Source organism: Bos indicus x Bos taurus, chromosome 8, assembly GCF_003369695.1.
Source record: "Bos indicus x Bos taurus breed Angus x Brahman F1 hybrid chromosome 8, Bos_hybrid_MaternalHap_v2.0, whole genome shotgun sequence".
NCBI classification, from domain to species: domain Eukaryota; kingdom Metazoa; phylum Chordata; class Mammalia; order Artiodactyla; family Bovidae; genus Bos; species Bos indicus x Bos taurus.
Window position 1 is genome coordinate 76,937,185 of NC_040083.1, and position 20,808 is coordinate 76,957,992.

The 20,808-nt window shown below is 35.6% G+C and overlaps 1 protein-coding gene across 4 annotated transcripts in view; it reads right to left on the reverse strand.

Annotated features, from left to right (window-relative positions):
- Window positions 1–862: 862 nt before the first annotated feature.
- GKAP1 (G kinase anchoring protein 1) overlaps window positions 863–20,808 on the reverse strand; it is a 92,068-nt gene continuing 72,122 nt past the window's right edge. For 3 of the 4 annotated variants that reach the window (XM_027550099.1, XM_027550100.1, XM_027550102.1), the window contains 5 exons: window positions 11,574–11,675; window positions 7,793–7,856; window positions 4,164–4,234; window positions 3,582–3,659; window positions 863–1,178 (listed from right to left, as the gene is read on the reverse strand). In XM_027550099.1, the coding sequence (XP_027405900.1) occupies window positions 1,131–1,178; window positions 3,582–3,659; window positions 4,164–4,234; window positions 7,793–7,856; window positions 11,574–11,675 (363 nt within the window). In that variant the 3' untranslated portion in view covers window positions 863–1,130. The remainder of the gene's footprint in view (window positions 1,179–3,581; window positions 3,660–4,163; window positions 4,235–7,792; window positions 7,857–11,573; window positions 11,676–20,808) is intronic. The other variant, XM_027550101.1, reaches the window with a different exon arrangement.

The following is a 20,808-nucleotide window of genomic DNA, read 5'->3' on the forward strand; positions in this document are numbered from 1 at the left end:
TGCTGGTTTTGGAGGCCAGTACCAATATTTACATGTTTATCTTTGTTATAAAACAAAAAAACTCTCTATATTTTAATGAATCATATTTGTATTTCACTGACTACACTAAAAAAAAGTTCAATCCCATAAACTACTAATTGATTATACTAATGAAAAGTCTATCTTCACTCCCCCCCAATCAACACCCTTCCTATTCTCAGTGTGTCACATTTTGGTCCTCAAGTCAGACTATTCTTTACATAAATATTTCTGCCCAGATTTTGCTTCTTCTGCCTGGGATGCTTCTCAAAAAATTTACAGAAAAGGTATCCACCCTCCAAAAACCATCTCATGCAAGTTTTCTCAATTTCCAAACAATGTGAAATCACACTCTAATATGTATGGTAATTATTTTTGGTAATCATTCCTACCCCCATCTTCTGTTTTGCCTGAACATAGGCCATTTGGCAATATATTGTATGTCCTATTGGAGAAGGCAATGGCACCCCACTCCAGTACTCTTGCCTGGAAAATCCCATGGACAGAGGAGCCTGGTAGGCTGCAGTCCATGGGGTCGCTACGAGTTGGACATAACTGAGCGACTTCACTTTCACTTTTCACTTTCATGCATTGGAGAAGGAAATGGCAACCCACTCCAGTGTTCTTGCCTGGAGAATCCCAGGGACGGGAGAGCCTGGTGGGCTGCTGTCTATGGGGTCGCACAGAGTCGGACATGACTGAAGTGACTTAGCTTAGCTTAGCTTATAAGGTTCAGGATGGACAAAGTGCCAAGCAAATATTCAGTGAAATCCAAGTAACTGATTGTGCTATGAACAAAAACCACACTTTCACATTGTTTCTGAAATTTAAAAAACCAAACATATTAATGGAAGAGTAAATTTTATTGACTGATGAAAAACTAAAGTGATAAGAAGTATGAATAGTATACAATAATCAGTTTTTGCTGGAATTCTATTTTTATTATTTTCACTTTAAGCCAAAAGGACATAAAATTATAGACTGTTAGTGAGCTAATCATTTTAAATTTCAACAAAAACTGCATAGTTCAGCAGTTGCACAGCATTAAATATATACATTTTTGCAAAACCCTGAAAGTTTTCCTTTTGTGTTGACCTCAAAGGCTAATGGAATCACCTACACTGGTCGGATTCAGAGTTTCTTTTCCCTTTTCTGCCACCCTGCAAAGAGAAATAGGGTAAATTATTTAGAAAGTAACATTTTGGAGGGAATTTTCCTTTTAAGAATAAATGAGATCAAAGGCATTTTTGACTATGAAAAGAAAGGAACTTCTTTTTGAGTTTGTTGCAAATTTGAATTATCAGATATCAATGGTTAAAGTAGGTGGTAGAAAACAGCTATCTATTTGAATTAGTCTGGATTTACTATGATTACCAGTATCTTGTCTTTTAGAGTTCATCTGTACTGTCCAAGATCTTTTTAAAAAATAAAAATTTTGATCAATGCTAAAATAAACAACTTGCTCCACATGGTCAGCAAATTTGGGGAATTGCTTCTGGTAATTCAATTTCCAATCCAAGTGTTGTATAGTTCTGTTCATGTAAGACAGCATTAGAAATCTGATTTTGTTCATCAATGGCTTGAAAAGATATTACACTTTTCATATTGTTCAGTGACATATAAAAATCTATTTAATTTGCCCCAAATGAAACTCTATCAATGGTACTTAACTTGAGCCAAAGAAAGAGAAAGGTAGCTTAAAAGACAGAAAGTAATTTTTCATTAATTACTTTTAATGTAACATTTTCTGCCTTACTCTGATTCAAAAAGCAAATATTTATTTTAAAAATATGAAAAGCACAAAGGTACAAAAAAGAGAATTTAATCATCCATAACTATTCTACCCTCCATTTTAACCATAAATAATGCTTTGATGGGGGCTTCCCTGGTGGCTCAGTTGGTAAAGAATCTGCCTGAAGTGGGAGATCTGGGTTTGATCCCTGTGTTGGGAAGAACCCCTGGAGAAGGGAATGGCTACCCACTCTAGTATTCTTGCCTGGAGAATTCCATGGACAGAGGAGCCTGGCAGGCTACAGTCCATGGGCTCACAAAGAATCAGACATGACTGAGTGACTAACACTAATAGTAAAGGTATTTATAATAATTTAATAATTTTTCATTTTTATAAACTATGGCAAAGATACCTAAACTTAATCACTAGAATCACCTAAGTAGTAATATTTTAAAAATTCTGATGCCCAGACTTTGTCCCAACCTATTTATTTATGATAATTAGGAGTGGGCTGAACAATCTGTAATTCAAAAAGTTCCCAAGAGATTCTGATGATCAGCCAAATTTGGGAATGATTTGCCTGTGAAAGTACATTTCTCAGAGTGGTGGTTATATGAGGGGCACAAGGAACCCAGACCCATTTAATAATGTTGGCAGCTTCTCTTGTTCCATCCTTTTTCTGCCTATAACTTCCCTCCCAGAGTTCAAAAACATATCTATACCAACCTTCTTTTAAAAAAAAAAATCAAATAAACAATTCTATTATTCACTCCTAAACAAATAAAAGTTTTGAAAAGATTTATCCACAGGAAAAAATCTGAAGAGATTATGTAAAACTTGAGATGTATAATGACAGGTATTAAGAACAAGATTTATTTCCTGACAGCAGGGAAATAAAAAATAAAGTTACTAAAAAACTTTCTACAAGGTAGATATTCACTATATATATTTACCAATGTTATACAGCTTAAAACTCTAACTTCACTTCTAAACAAGAGTTTTTTAAAAATAATAATAATTCAACAATCCTTTTCAGAGCTTCCCAGACAAAGGGAATCTTCCTTCCTGGACTGATGAGATGTCAAAAGCTGGAGCTAAACAACTTTTATGTTCTCTAGTCCACCAGTAGTGGCTTTCAAACTTTTTTGACTATGACTCCACACTAATTAACTCATTTTATATCATGACATAGACACACATACATATGTATACACAAATATATATATGTTTGTATATATTCACACATGTACACATATACTGAAAGAAAGCCATGACATTATTTATGGCTTCATCCAGAAAAAAAATACTCAATGCCAGCTTGTAAATGCAGAAGAAACGATAGAATTAGAAAAATCACTCTTTTGCAACTACCAAAATAATAACTGTTATAAATATCATCAATGGATGCTAAAACCATTGAGTAAAAAGAAAAGAATATTCACACAATCTCAAACTATAATATCACATTTTATTGATTACAAAGGGGGAAGATATCTTTATCATAAGATATCTAAAAGATATTGCTGTACCCAAGTGGTCAAACTTACAATGTAACGGGATAAACATCATTATGTACCTTCCCTCAATAGGATGCACTGGCACATACACCACATCATCTATGTAGCACCAAAGACCATGTTGAACTACTTTAGATATTACTGTATATACCAATATCTAGAATTAACATTTTCTAATATGTAAACTAGATAACCAGTAATAACAAATTTGGTGAATAAATTATGGCCTAAGAATAAAATAGTACATTTATCCTCATATGTATATACCTATTCTAAATGTATTATTTGTGATGAAAACACTTATAAAAGCATACCTGATATTTGGCTAATTCTGCTTGTAACACTTTCACTTTAGATCTTTCTTGTTCTAATGCAGCATGAAGTGAAGTTACCTATAACCAAATATTCAATTAAAAGAGACTTTTTTGATCAATACTCTTTATTTCTTAACACTTACTCGCAATGATGATTTTTGATTACTAGATTAATGAGTATCAGAAGAGAACCTCTCTCCCCACATACAACTTCAATTAGGCATTTTGCTCAGCTGTATATTATAAAGACAGGCAGGACCAGTTCACTGTTCTAAGACAAGACCACAGGATAAGGATGGGAAGGGGAGAAAATCAAGTATATGAACACGGTAAATTCTACCTGCCCTTTCTATGTCTATATTCATAGTCCACATCAACTAAAATACAACCTTATCTTCCCCTATTCTTTAGGACACATACACCTCTCTTAGCACAGTAAACAGAATCTTCATTCATTTGTTACAGCATGGCACAGTGATAATGAAGTATGGTTTAAAACATTTTTTTGCAGTGCTGAAGGGCTGTATTTTTGTTTAGTCAAGTTTCCTAATTCAGGACAAAAGAATAAATAGTTTTCCTTACCTGTATTGTTAGCTCATTCTTGATACTTTGTGATTCATCAACTTGCAGAAGTATTTCTGCTTTATCTTTCACTGACAAAAAAGGAAAAACAGCAGTATAATCTTTCCAATCACTCAGATACTTTAATAATACTTTCGGTGAACCAAGATAGCAGCGCAGTCAGGCAAAGATTAAATTGTCCTCATACTTAATGACTGTATTCCTGAACCTATATATACCTCTTTATTTCCACTGGTAAATTCTGATCATTATTATCACCACAGCAGTTTTCATTGGAAAATTTACATTTTCTGTGGTGGTAAAATATTAATTGTGCAGATATGATAAAAGATTGATTTTTTCCATCTATACTAAAAGGATAAGGACGGAGTAAATAAAACATTTCACGTAGAGAAAAAAACTTTTAAATACCTAGACTAGTCAAACTTAAAAACAACATACTGTGTTTTTTGTTGTTGTTGTTAAAATTGTCAATTGTGCATACTCTAAGGCCCACAAAAATTATTTCCATCTGACTTTTCATACCATTAAAGTGAAGTGAGTAAAGTTGCTCAGTCGTGTCCAACTCTTTGTGACCCCGTGGACTGTAGGCTACCAGGCTCCTCTGTCCATGGGATTCTCCAGGCAAGAATACTGGAGTGGATTGCCATTTCCTTCTCCAGGGGGATCTTCCTAACCCAAAGACTGAACCCGGGCCTCCCGCATTGCAGGCACTTTAACCTCTGAGCCACCACCCAATTCATACCATTAAAGCACTATCAAATAAATGTAGCTCATATGAGCACAGTCAATCATGTAATATCTATAGTTTCAGAACTATTCACTTGTCTAAAGGTTTTTCCCTCTTTAGGAAAGCAAGAAATCTCTATCACCACAGCTCTTCCAATGTAACACTGTCATTCAAATTTTTCCCAGTTTGATATGCACTAAGGTGAGATGCTGTGTTAAGAAACAAATCACAGTCTCTCAAAACTCAAACTGGGAACTTTTACAAATTACACTTTCTACTCCTTCATCCTCAGAATTAAGCATACTCATTGAGAAATAAGTGATTTTTAACAATCATGTCATATATTAACTACCGTTTTTCTGTAATGCTGTTTTGTGTTTCAAAGAGACTGATACATCAGAGAACAACATGAACTGTATACTTGTTTTAAGCACAATTCCATGAACACAGAAAACTGCAGCCATGCACACACCTGAAATTAACTACCAGCTATTTCAGTTCACTATGTCAAGAACCACACCTACTTTCCATCATTCCATCACTTAATAGTAACAAACACAAGCTGCAACCCTTCTGAAACCAACTTCTACAGCAAACTTTAGGGTGTCTTCAAAGTAAAGTGCCATATTTATTATAGTATTTATGTGTTTAACCATTTTAACATGAATAAAACTGTTACCTTTTTAATTAAGTTCGCAATTTTTTTCATGTGTCACCAACGAAACCTTTAAATGTTGTATGCTAATTCCATTTTCTCTATAAATTTTGTGGTCTTTAACTATGATTTCGTAAAGGTTACTGATTTTTAGGAACACATATTGTATTATAATAGAACTGACTATATTTACATTTATATTTATATTATAAATGCTAATGTCTGTATACTCTAATATACTGTATTTTTCGTGTAGTAGTTCTATATAAAATTATTCTACTTGGATGACTTACAGTATGGAGTATGGACACCAGTATTACTATGGTAGCCATTTTAGTCTATTTTTGAGAATAAGTTTTTATCAGTTAACCTTCTCATTTTTCACAACTTTTTCCCTAAGGAATATTACTTTATTTTTACATATTTAAAAATCATACATCCAGTATTCAATGATATCCTTAATTTCTTCAATTAGAAATGTATCTTGTAAACATTATTTTATATTCATAACGTTATTCATTAAATGATCCACATGGAGCTCAGTGACATGCATAAATTTAAATTCATCTCAGGATGTTGATAACTGTTCAAATAATGTCATTTCCCATTATTATTTAACTTCTATTTTATCACAGTTAAGCTGTGTAACAGTTAAGTTACATTATAAAAATAGTAAAATTATAAAAAATGTTTGACTCTACTTTAAGACTATTCTATTCAATTCATGGGAAATAGATGGGGAAACAGTGTCAGACTTTATTTTTTGGGGCTCCAAAATCACTGCAGATGGTGACCGCAGCAATGAAATTAAAAGACGCTTACTCCTTGGAAGAAAAGTTATGACCAACCTAGATAGCATATTGAAAAGCAGAGATATTACTTTGCCAACAAAGGTCTGTCTAGTAAAGGCTATGGTTTTTCCAGTGGTCATGTATGGATGTGAGAGTTGGACTGTGAAGAAGGCTGAGCGCCGAAGAATTGATGCTTTTGAACTGTGGTGTTGGAGAAGACTCTTGAGAGTCCCTTGGACTGCAAGGAGATCCAACCAGTCCATCCTCAAGGAGATCAGTCCTGGGTGTTCTTTGGAAGGAATAATGCTAAAGCTGAAACTCCAATACTTTGGCCACCTCATGTGAAGGGCTGACTCAATGGAAAAGACTCTGATACTGGGAGGGATTGGGGGCAGGAGGAGAAGGGGACGACAGAGGATGAGATGGCTGGATGGCATCACCGACGCGATGGACGTGAGTTTGAGTGAACTCCAGGAGTTGGTGATGGACAGGGAGGCCTGGTGTGCTGCGATTCATGGGGTCGCAAAGAGTTGGACATGACTGAGTGACTGAACTGAACTGCACTGATTCTATTCAATTGGACAGGATTTCTGGTTTTTACTCATATTGTTTTAATAACTGCTATTTAATATAGTTTAAATTTTGGTTGGACAATTCCACTCCCAGTATCTTCATATCTGAAACAATTTTAGGTACCTTGTTTACCTATCTTTTAAGGTGTGCTTCATAAATTCTTAATTTCTTAAGTGCTATACAGTACTCACAGGAGCTACATTTGGGATTTCATTAACATTTGTAAACAAGGGAAACTGTTATACTTAATTTCATCTATATAAAAGATTTTCTCATCTATTCATGTCTTTATGTCTTATATGGTTCATCATTTTCTTTTACAAATTTAATACACACTTGTTCTTAATGTAAATTTTTCACAGAGCTTTCAAGATCAATGCCATCTGGTATACATATTCAGAAATGCAGCTGATGTGGGGAGTTTCATATAACATCAACTTTACTAATGTTATTATCTCTAGTCATTTTTGATTGAGTTCCTTGGCTTCCTACTGGTGATCTATAGCCAAAAGTTTAGAGTGGCCACAAAAGGATGAAGAGTGGGGGCAGAGAGACAGGGGAGAAGGAAAAGCTGAAATGATGATAGGCCTTCTCTATTAATAAATAGAATCTTAAGAAAATGTTATTCCTGTTTTCCCTCTAAATGTAGTCCAATAATTTATAAGAATTGAAATTTCAAGAGTTTCTTACCTCAATAGTTGTAAACTTGTGTAATACTAAGGTGCTGTAAGAGAGACTTGTAATCATAAAATTATCAAAAACAATCCAGTTTATACCATTTTGGGAACCCTTTTTATTTTGTTGAGTTAATAAATCATACATCTTGGAAAGTTATCTTCAAATATTTTTAAGATTAATTCTAAAAACAGAAATCACTTACTTTCACCTTCCTGAAGCATTTTCAATAACTGTGCATTTCTTGCCTTTACTTCTTTATACTTTGCCTAATAATCAAATAAAAAGATTTAATTTTTTAAAAAGTATATGATGTGATAAATGCCTTACTACCAATTCATGGAGCTATGAATCCTAGACTTGCTCAAAGACATAAATTACTTCTGAAAGAAACAAGATGAAGGAAAATGTACTCAGAAATATTATTTAAATCCCTGGTATAATAATATATATATCAACATTATAGGTGACTGAATAAATAGAGTAGGATAAAAGTGGAGAAAAGAGAATAAAACTAAATTTTTCTGAAGAGTCACTTTTCCTCCTTGAATAAAATCCTTATACAATTCAAATAATTACATGAAAACAAAAATAAAAACGATGCACAGTTCTATACAGTACTATACTAGAACTCTCTGTATCTTTTCTATAACTGCTACTGTTCAATATGTGACTACTAACTACTAGAAACGTAGCCAGTGTTACTGAGAAAATGACTTTTACTTGTTTTTAGTTTTATTAAATTAAAATTTCAATTTATTTAACCTTTACTTATACAAATTAAAATTTTTATTTTGTTTAAAATTCATGTAGCATATTAATTTTATACCATGTGCAGTGGTTACTGTACAGTACAGTTCTGTATTTGATCAGTTAAGGCTTTACTAATCTTTTGTTATTTCATTAAATACTGTTAAAATAATTTTTGGCTGAAATGAGTAATCTACTGAAATATTTTTCAGTTATTTTCAACTTTTAAAAAATGGCTTAATTTCTTTTCAAACTACACAAATGACACAATTATACATTATAAACAATTTAGGAATTGTATTCCCACATTAACATCAGATTCCAGAGAATTTTCCCCCTATAGTACCTTTATTCAACATAAAGCACACACTGAACTATTTATATTTAATAAATTAATACATTAGAGAAAATAATATATTTAATAATTATAGAAATAGAGGAGGTAAAAGAAAATAGATTAATATAAGAAACTTGTCATTTCTTCTCTCAACAGGTACACAGATATATACAGAAGTTACCAGATTCAAAAATCTTCCTTATAAAACAAACTTGATGTATTTTAAATTAAGTCCAGCAGATGACTTTTACTAAATACTATGTCCAGTAAATTGGTGAGGATAAAGCAATAATGTTATTCAGTGATACTGCAGACAATACACTGAATGGAAGAAGCAAGCATAGTGAACATAAAAGGTAGTAGGACTTTTGGACTTTTGAGAAGCTAGGAAATGAAGGAGGGAGGTAAGTCCACTGGAAACACCAAAATATGAAGGGGAAAACATATACAATCAATTACAACTATACTCATTATGAATATAGAAATATATCTACTGGGAATATAGAACTGTATCCATTATGAAATTCTCACTCTCAGGGCTTCAATCAACATTAATATCTTATCAAACTGTTTCTTGAGCTCAAGCCTTTGTCCAAGGTTCAGATCAGTGTATATAGGGAGGCATATCTTTAGTTACTCGTCAAGGTCTAAAGCCAGTTCATAAAGGAAAGATTGTAAATGATCAAAATTACCCGTGAAAATTCTTTATACTGCTCATAAAAATAACATAGTTTTGCATATATAATCCTGAACAGGAAATGTATTAATGTCCATGAAAACCTTAAAGTATAAAATCCTGGTACTATGCAATTTATAACAAAGAACACATGGAATATAGTGTCCTCATTAGTACTTTTAACTTCATGAAAAAGAGAACACAAATACATATATGTTGTGACTCCACAGTGTCCAACACAGATGTTCAACATCCTGAACATCTACACCCACATCCACAGCCATTTCAAATTCAACATGTCTAAATACCATCTGTTAGTTCCCATTTCCCAAACCAGTTAAAAACGTGTTCTTCCTCTTAACATTCAATACCTGTTAATTATGTTACCAGATTTGTCTTCATTCTAGGCCTCAGCTATGTGCATTACCTTCCACTAAACAACTCTCAGGTCACTTTCTTTCTAAAACCTTTACTGCCCTCTCCTTGTCTAAAATGCAAATACCTTCATATTCTCACCTCAACTAACATCTCTAATCTCTCCTACAGCTTCCCATTTCTCTAAATGTCAGCAACAATGCATTTCCTCCCATTCTCTTCCCTTTGTATGCACTGTTCAATGTGGGAAAACTATCTCTTTTTTTTGGATGAAAATCCTTAGCAATTTTCAATAGCAACAGATTTATTCCTGTTTCTAGAACCCTCTGTCAAATCTGTCACAAATTCTACATTGTACCGCAATTATTTACATGATTTATCTTCTCCATTAGAGTATGACCTTCTTACTAATTCACCTTTGCATTCACTGTGTCTAACTCATGGTAAGTGTTCAACAAAAGCAAAATAAAATATAAATGACAAGAAAAGGGAGAAGTGGTTGAAGTTCAGGAGGGTTTTTAACAGGGATGATTCTTAAAGGCACAAGTACAAGAGGAAGGGAAATGTAAGAACCTTCAGAGCTGGAACCTGACATATTTTTCTTCATACAGGACCCAGAAAAGCAGTTGGCATATTACAGGCATTCAACAAATAATCGTTGAGTGAATCAATATTAGTTCAAAAAAAGAATGCTACTTGAGATGAATAAATTTTTTTTAAAGCCTGAGAAAGGAGAAGAGTAATAGTTCTGTGGTTAAAATAAACTGTATAAATAACATGTGTTGGTGAGGATATGAAGAAACTGGTAACCTTATGCATTGCTGGGGGAAAAGCAACATGGTGCAACTGCTATGCAAAGTCTGATGGTTCCTTAAAAAGTTAAACAGAATTACCACATGAGTTGAGACAGTAGCACTGACATTATATACACTATCTTGTGTAAAACAGATAGCTAGTGGGAAGCTGTTACTTAGCATAGGGAGCACAGCTTGGTGCTCTGTGATGACCAAGAAGGGTGGAATGGGGGCATGCTCAAGAGGGAGGGTATGTATGTACACATATAGCTGATTCACGTTGTTGTACAGTAGAAACTAACGCAACATTGTAAAGCAATTATAATCCAATTAAAAACATTAAAATTTTTTTTAAAAGTTAAACACAGAATTACCATATGATCCAACAATTCCACTCTTATGTATATACCAAAAGAAAGGAAAGCAAGGACTCAGATACTTGACATCAATGTTCATGGCTACATTATTCACAATAGCCAAAAGGTAGAAACAATATGAGTGTCCATCAACAGATGAATGAAAAAGAGTGGTATAAACACACAGTGAAGTATTACTCAGCCATAAAAAGGAATGAAGTTCTGATATATGCTATAACATGGATATACATGTTGAAAACATGGCAAGTGAAGTAAGTCAGACCACAAAAGGACAAATATCATATGACTCCACTTATATGAAGTACCTAGAACAGGCAAAGTCACAGAGATTAGAGGTCAAGGACTGCAGTACAAGGAAAAATAGGGAGTTCAATGGGTACAGAGTTTCTGTTTGGGATGATGAAAACGTTCTGGAAACAGATAGTGGTGATGGTTATACAACACTTAATGCCACTGAATTATATGCTTAAAAATGGTCAAAATGGCAAACTTAATGTTATACCTATTTTACTATGATAAAAATACATTATCATTCAGATTATATATAATCAATGAGCTAGAAACCTAAATAGCAGATATTGTTTCTATCAAACATTAAATATATTTGCATATAATAAAAACAGAAAATGTACAAATTTATAGAATTTTTTAGTTTACAATGCTAAATATATACAAACCTCCCACTGAGCAATCACATTTTTCAGCTTCTGGATTTCAGCATCTTTTCGTTCAAGTTCCAACTTTAATCTTTCAATTCTTCCATCTTTTAGAACTACTTCCTAAACAGGGAAAACACCATTTTAGAAATAAGACAGTTTTGTCATGTCTGATTTACAATATCCTTTACTAAAGGTTTAAGAGGAAAAAATCCCAATTTTAATTCATTTTCTAAAGCAACCTAAACTGTTAACTACATTTCAACTTGAACTCAATTTTACAACTGTAACTGTGGACAGTACAAGCAAATAAGATATTTATGCCTAATCTCAAACTACAAATGTAACCTAGAACAATATGAGAGCTTTGAGATATTTCCATCCTGGAATAAACATACTAAAAGTGGTTTGTGACAAGTTGTTATTAGTTTATCTTAAAAACCTAAAAGAACTGAAAACTTATGAGAAAAGTAAAAAACAAATAACAATACAAAACCCCAAATTAGTTTTTTTACTATATCATCAATTAACACATATAAGAAAAAAACATTTTATCCTGACAGCAATAAAAAAAAATCCCAAAGAATAAAATTTAGTAATTTTCAGGATCAATGAATGATAAAATATTGAAAAGGATAGAACAAAGCATGTTTGTAGATGGCAATACTAAATATTAGTTTGTACATTCAACACAATTTCAATAGAGTTTTCTTCTTTGGAACTTAGCAAGATAGTCAAAATTTTATCTGAGAGAACACAGGATAGAAACAAAAGTTAATGCAGTAGAATCTGCCTATCAAGTAATTATATATTATATAGCAAAAATGATTAAAATAGCATGTCATGGTACCTAGGTTGACAAAGCAATGTACCCGAAAAACAAGTCCAGAAAGAGGTTTAAGAATTTATTATAACTAACTATATTTTAAAGTGAGAAAAGACTGAATTACAGAATAATGGTAGGATATGGGACAAATGGCTAACTAGGAAAAATCAAATTAAATCCCTGCCATCTTAAATGCAAAAAAAAAAAAACAAACCAAAAGTCATACTTCATAAGAATATATATTGGTTCTCTTTATCTAATGAGTAACATGGCAACATAATTTTATTCCAAAAATACTCACTGATTCTGTAAAAAATAAATAAATTAAAACAAAATGCTCATTGAGCACCTAGCTGCTAGGTGCTGGGTATACAACAGTGAACAGAACTGAAAAGATTCTTGCCCTCATGGGATTTGTCTGGTGGAGAAGGCAGATATTACATTTTGAAACGTTGCAATTAGAAATGGGGTTTAAGCAATGAAGAAAAGAAACAGTAGGAAATAATGTGGGTTATTCCCTAGTGGATCAGAGAAGCTTTCTCTGAGGTCCTGACACTTGTAAGATGAACCTAGAGTGACTGGGTTGGAACTGCCTAAGTAAAAAGTGGAGGGAGGTAAGAGCCTTCCGGGTAGAAAGAAGAGCATGTATTAATACAAAGGCCCTGAGGCAGAAAAGAGCTAGAGCGTTTGAAGGCTAGTAGAGAGGCAAGCATAGCTGAAGCCTAGAGATAAAGATGACAGTATATGATTTTAGAAAAAAAATTTGGATCAAAATTAGCAATATACATACTATTATAATGGCCCAGGAAACTCATTTCTAGGAATTTATCTAAATAGATAAGCGAGGCCCAGGAATCTTACTTCTAGGAATTCATCTAAATAGGTAAGTGAGGGGGGAGTATCTATGAAAGTGTTCACGGAAGATTACAACAAAAAAATGGAAATAAATTTAAATGCCCAACAATAAGGGTGGAAATCACCAAAAATTATGTTTTGTTATTTAGTTGTGAAGTAGTGTCCTACTCTTCTGTGCACCCATGAACTGTACACACCAGGCACCTCTGTCCATGGGATTTCCCAGGTAAGAATACTGGTGTGCATTGTCACTTTCCTCTCCAAGGAATCTTCCTGACTCAGGGATCAAACCCATGTTTTCTGCATTGCAGGTGGATTCTTTACCACTGAGCCACCAGTTTAGTCCAGTCACTCAGTCGTGTCTGACTCTTAGAGATCCCATGAACCACAGCACGCTAGGCCTCCCTGTCCATCACCAACTCCCAGAGTTCACCCAAACCCATGTCCATTGAGTCGGTGATGCCATCCAACCACCTTCTTCTTTGTTGTCCCCTTCTCCTTCTGCCCTCAATCTTTCCCAGCATCAGGGTCTTCTTAAACGAGTCAGCTCTTCACATCAGGTGGCCAAAGTATGGGAGTTTCAGCTTCAACATCAGTCCTTCCAATGAACATCCAGGACTGATCTCCTTTAGGATGGACTGATCTCCTTTAGGATGGACAGGATGGATCTCCTTGCAGTCCAAGGGACTCTCAAGAGTCTTCTCCAACACCACAGTTCAGAAGCACCAATTCTTCGGCGCTCAGCTTTCTTTATAGTCCAACTCTCACATCCATACATGACCACTGGAAAAACCATAGCCTTGACTAGATAGACCTTCGTTGACAAAGTAATGTCTCTGCTTTTCAATATGCTGCCTAGGTTGGTCATAACTTTCCTTCCAAGAAGTAAGTGTCTTTTAATTTCATGGCTGCAATCACCATCTGCAGTGATTTTGGAGCCCCCCAAAAATAAAGTCAGCCGCTGTTTCCCTATCTGTTTGACATGAAGCGATGGGACCGGATGCCATGATCTTCGTTTTCTGAATGTTGAGCTTTAAGCCAACTCTTTCATTCTCCTCTTTCACTTTCATCAAGAGGCTTTTTAGTTCTTCACTTTCTGCCATAAGGGTGGTACCATCTGCATATCTGAGGTTATTGATATTTCTCCCAGCAATCTTGATTCCAGCTTGTGCTTCATCCAGCCCAGTGTTTCTCATATGTACTCCGCATCTAAGTTAAATAAGCAGAGTATGGTGCCTTGACGTACTCCTTTTGTTATTTAGAATCAGTCTGTTGTTCCATGTCCAGTTCTAACTGTTGCTTCCTGACCTGCATACAGATTTCTCAAGAGGCAGGTCAGGTGGTCTGGTATTCCCATCTCTTTCAGAATTTTCCAAAGTTTATTGTGATCCACACAATCAAAGGCTTTGGCATAGTCAACAAAGCAGAAATACATGTTTTTCTGGAACTCTCTTGCTTTTTCGATGATCCACCAGCGGATGTTGCCAATTTGATCTCTGGTTCCTCTGCCTTTTCTAAAACCAGCTTGAACATCTGGAAGTTCAACAGTTCACATACTGCTGAAGCCTGGCTTGGAGAATTTTGAGCATTACTTTGCTAGTGTGTGAGGTGAGTGCAATTGTGCAGTAGTTTGAGCATTCTTTGGCATTGCCTTTCTTTGGGATTGGAATGAAAACTGACCTTTTCCAGTCCTGTGGCCTCTGCTGAGTTTTCCAAATTTGCTGGCATATCGAGTGCAGCACTTTCACAGCATCATCTTTTAGGATTGGAAATAGCTCAACTGGAATTCCGTCACCTCCACTAGCTTTGTTCGTAGTGATGTTTTCTAAGGCCCACTTGACTTCACATTCCAGGATGTCTGGCTCTAGGTCAGTGATCACACCATCGTGATTATCTGGGTCGTGAAGATCTTTTTTATACAGTTCTTCTGTGTATTCTTGCTACCTCTTCTTAATATCTTCTGCTTCTGTTAGGTCCATACCATTTCTGTCCTTTATTGAGCCCATCTTTGCATGAAATGTTCCCTTGGTATCTCTAATTTTCTTGAAGAGATCTCTAATCTTTCCCATTCTGTTGTTTTCCTCTATTTCTTTGCACTGATCGCTGAGGAAGGCTTTCTTTTCTTGTTATTCTTTGGAACTCTGCATTCAGATGCTTATATCTTTCCTTTTTTCCTTTGCTTTTTGCTTCTCTTTCTCCCCAGACAGCCATTTTGCTTTTTTGCATTTCTTTTCCATGGGGATGGTCTTGATCCCTGTCTCCTGTACAATGTCACAAGCCTCGGTCCATAGTTTATCAGGCACTCTATCTATCAGATCTAGTCCCTTAAATCTATTTCTCACTTCCACTGTATAATCATAAGGGATTTGATTTAGGTCATACCTGAATGCAAGAGGACATCTGATGCAAGGCAGACACACTGAAACCATAATCACAGAAAACTAGTCAATCTAATCACACGGACCATGCCTGGTCTAACTCAGTAAAACTAAGCCATGCCCTGTGGGGCCACCCAAGATGGACAGGTGCGGGGAGCTGCCCGTGAGAACGGGGTCCTTTGTCCGAAGGACACAGCTCTGGGAGCTGCCTCAGTCCTTGAGGGTTTGCTTGCAAACATAGCTCTCTGTCCCGCCACCCCAGAGATTAGGCGCTTATTTACTGCAGGCACCTGGAGTTCTGTGCAAACTTCTCACGCACAGAGAAATGTTATCTGGTGTAAGAAGTAATAACAGGGAGCCATTCCCATGCTCTCAAGATTTCTTGTGACTGTTTGTAAGATGTATAGGCCAACGAAGAAAAAATGTCAACTGTCTTGTCTTTCTTACGCTTTTCTGTATAAATATGAGATGTTGAATAAAGTTGGTGTCAGACTGCGTCCCTTCGTGGTGACGTGTCTGAACCTCTCGACCCCATCTTTGTAGTCTCTTGCTTTAGTTTCTTTCTTAGCCCCGCCGTGCACGTTCTCGGGACCTGATCGACTTTGCCGGCTGGCTCCGGCAGACAGGTCATGGTGGAGAGGTCTAACAGAATGTGGTCCACTGAAGAAGGGAATGGCAAACCACTTCAGTGTTCTTGCCTTGAGAACCCCATGAACAGTATGAAAAGGCAAAATGACAAGATACTGAAAGAGGAATTCCCAGGTTAGCAGGTGCCCAATATGCTACTGGAGATCAGTGGAGAAATAACTCCAGAAAGAATGAAGGGATGGAGCCAAAGCAAAAACAATACCCAGTTGTGGATGTGACTGGTGATAGAAGCAAGGTCTGATGCTGTAAAGAACAATATTGCATAGGAACCTTGAATGTTAGGTCCATGAATCAAGGCAAATTGGAAGTGGTCAAACAGGAGATGGAGAGTGAATGTTGACATTCTAGGAATCAGCATACTAAAATGGACTGGAATGGGTGAATTTAACTCAGATGACCATTATATCTACTACTGTGGGCAGGAATCCCTTAGAAGAAACGGAGTAGCCATCATGGTCAACAAAAGAGTCCGAAATGCAGTACTTGGATGCAATCTCAAAAACGACAGAATAATCTCTGTTTCCAAGGCAAACCATTCAATATCACAGTAATCCAAGTCTATTCCCCAACCAGTAATGCTGAAGAAGCTGAAGTTGAATGGTTCTATGAAGACCTACAAGACCTTTTAGAACTAACACCCAAAAAAGATGTCCTTTTCATTATAGGGGACTGGAATGCAAAAGTAGGAAGTCAAGAAATACCTGGGGTAACAGGCAAATTTGGCCTTGGAATACAGAATGAAGCAGGGCAAAGGCTAATAGAGTTTTGCCGAAAGAATGCACTGGTCATAGCAAACACCCTCTTTCAATAACACAAGAGAAGACTCTACACATGGACATCACCAGATGGTCAACACCAAAATCAGATTGATTATATTCTTTGCAGCCAAAGATGGAGAAGCTCTATACAGTCAGCAAAAACAAGACCGGGAGCTAACTGTGGCTCAGATCATGAACTCCTTATTGCCAAATTCAGACTTAAATTGAATGAGATTAGGGTCAGTTTTTCTCCTACTGTATCTGCAAACTGGCGATCATAAAGATACCTGTTATCTTCACAGTTAATTGTGAGAATTAGATGAAATAATAAATTTAAGTACTTAATATAATATCTAGCAAACATATATTAAGCCCTCAAATATTTATTTTTGCATTATAAGTTCTTAGCAGTTATTTCTAGAATTTTTACAATAATTGGCAGTTTTTAAAACAGAAAATCTTACTGTTATAAGGTACACTCATTTTTTATGAAATGTTATATTTCATTAAAATTTAAAATTATCTTCTAAGTAGATTATACTAAAATGAAAATAAAAAGGTGTATAAATCTATGTCCACAAGGGATCTGTAGTCTACAAACAACAAATAAAAATGTGCTGTGTGAAATGTGCCATAAGAAAACCAAAATGCTATAGGGTATAGAGAAAAAAGGAAAGATCATATCCAGGTTTTCTGTGTTTGGGGCTGGAACAGGGAAATGTGAGAAAGCATCAGGGTAGATGACATGTGAAATGAACTTTGAGCAAAGCTGGGAAAGATTTAACATTGTGACAGGAGTGCTCTGGTCTGGCTAGAAGAAAAAACTGGAAAGAGTATGACTAAAGTTATTTAGGCTGAAGCTACACTGTAGAACAATGCTTTCAAACTTGTTTGACACTGATCCACGTTAAGGAATGTTTTACATCATGACTCAATACATAAACATGTCAGTGTATGTATACATATTTGTATTTATGTATATAAACATATGTACACTGGAACAAATTTCATAAAATATGAAAAGATGTCATATATGCTGATGACTTTTTTTTGAGAGTGCTGGTAGCAACCTACTAAATTTATTTTAGGACTGGTTAAATGGATTGGGACTCTTCATTTGAAAAGCTTGAGGGCTTTAGTAAATGATTCAACAGACACTGAAGCTTAAGGACATGGTGTGGCAGGATGGAAGTCTTACTCTTTAAAAAGTCATCTATTAACAGTGTATAAGATAAATTACCTAGAATTAGAAGGCAGGAGGCAGGAAGTCTTATTAGGTTACTGAAATAATACCAGTAAGAGATAATGAGATTCTAAATTAGAGAAATGTTAAAGTGGAAGAGAAGATATATCTGAGAACTATTTCAGAGATTAAAAATTCCCAAACTTTGAGAAACAGAAAAGTGAAAAGGGAGATTCACAGTCAGAATATCTGGATAAAATGACAAAACCCCAAACAGAAATGATGAGGTCAAGTTGAATGCTTGGTTTGGAAAGTAAATGATGACCTCAAGTTTCAGCATAGTGAGGCTAAGGTATTCATAGAACAACAGAGTGAAATACGCTACAAAGGCAGTTAATAAAACAGAGCCCTAAAGACCATTGACAGGGAAGGCCAGTGAAGCTGTGGGCTTCCCCGGTGGCTCAGATGGTAAAGAGCCCACCTGCAATGCAGGAGACCTGGGTTCGATCCCTGGGTCGGGGAGATCCCCTGGAGAAGGGATTGGCTACCCACTTGAGTATTCTTGCCTGGAGAATCCCATGGACAGAGGAGCCTGATGGGCTACAGTCCATGGCGTCGCAAAGTTGGACATGACTGAAGTCACTCAGCACGCATGCCATGTGTGCACACATACACGCGCGCACACAAACACACACAGTGAAGCTGTGGAGAAGTTAGTAACTTCACATCCTGCTGCCAGAAGACAATGTTGATACATATCAAGAGCAATACAGGTGTTTACACGCTTTGATGCAACTATTTTTAAGAATGTATTTACTCCGAGGACAAATTCATCAAAAAAGTAAATAGATGAATACCAGGTGACCAGTTCTAAACAACCTAGATGTTCAATAATACAGTAACAGGGCTTCCCTGGTGGTCCAGTGATTAAGAATCTGCCTGCCAATGCAGGGCACATGCGTTTGATCCCTGGTCTGGGAAGATCTCATATGCCTTGGAACAACTAAACCAGTGTACCATAACTATTGAGCCTGTGCCCTAGGTCCTTGGTACAACTACCAAGCCCAAGTACCTAGAGCCTGTGCCCTGCAGAAGAAAAGCCACCACAATGAGAAGCCTGCACACCATAGGGGTTACAAAGAGTAACCCCTGCTCATTCCAACTAGAGAAAGCCCATGTGCGCAGTAACAAAGACCCAGCAGAGCCAAAATAAATAAAACAATAAACCTTAAAAAAAACTTACAGAAAATAGTTTAAAAAAATACTGAGTAATGAACAATTACAGAATGTTGACTTGACAGAATATAACTACAGTTTAGAAAAGGGGCTACAAAAACTATATTCCTTATTGTTAGTGATTTTTAAAATACCTAAGCATGTAGTGTTTCCCTGGAAAAGTACTATACAAAAATGAAACCAAATGTTAAAGACTGATTGAATTATCATGGATGTATTTTTCACCTTTAAAAATTTCTGGTACACTAATACACAGTTTAAAATGATTTTAACATTTGCAAAAAGGTTTTCCCTGAAAAAGGAGTGTGAGGAGGAGAGGATGGAGGTAGATAAAAAGAGAGTATTTTTTAATGGCCTCAATATTCCTTTTCCCCCCACTACACTGAATGAGATGACAAAATACTCAACTTTTTTACTTATGAAAAAATTTACATGTGCAAAAGAATATATAAATTGACATGGCAAGTAAAAAGAAAAATAAACCAATATGCAGATTATGTGAACATTACCAATATTTTGGCATCCCCCACATTTCTCTCCCCAGTCGTATCCTTTTCCCCCACTGCTGAGAATATCCACTATTATGAATTTGTGTTTGTCACTCTCTTCATTATTAATAGTCTTTTACAACATACAGATGTATCCCTGAGCAATCAGTTAAACTTTCTATTTTTTGAAATTTATATAAACTGCATCAAACTATTACTATTTGGTGACTTATTTCATTAAAGATTATGTTTTTAGTATTCATCCATGTTGTTATGTATTGCTACAATTCATTCATTTCTTCTACTGACTTTGTTGTCACAAACAACTGAGCTTGAATCATTCTTCTTGAAGATGTCTCCAGGGTTTAATCTAAGGCAGAATTTCTAGAACACACAGTCCACCCATCATCTTCAACTGTAAAAGTTAATGCCACATTGTTCTCCAAAATGGCTACACCAAGTGACATTACTACTAGTAATCTCTTCTTGTTCTTCTACATCCTCACCACACTGCCTATTGTCTGATTTCCATCACTAGTCTTCACCTTCCTTCAGTTATTCCTAGGCACTGCAGTGAAATTAATATTACCATGTAGAACTTTGTCTTCTGATCAAAAACTTTAAAAAATTCTTTTCTATCTCCTGACTTAATCTTAAATCAGGCTTTTAAGTCCTCCACAATCCTTCCAAACCCACTGTGTCAAACTTATACTACACTCCTCAATGAATCTTGTCTTAAACTGGTTTATACTTGACTGCCTCCATCCTTTTACTCATGGCATTCCAGCTTCTCCTCCCTCACCTCCACATGTTCAAATTCTACTGTCCTTTAAATTCCAATTCAAAAATTATTTTCTCCTAAGAAAGCCATCTCTCATCTCTAT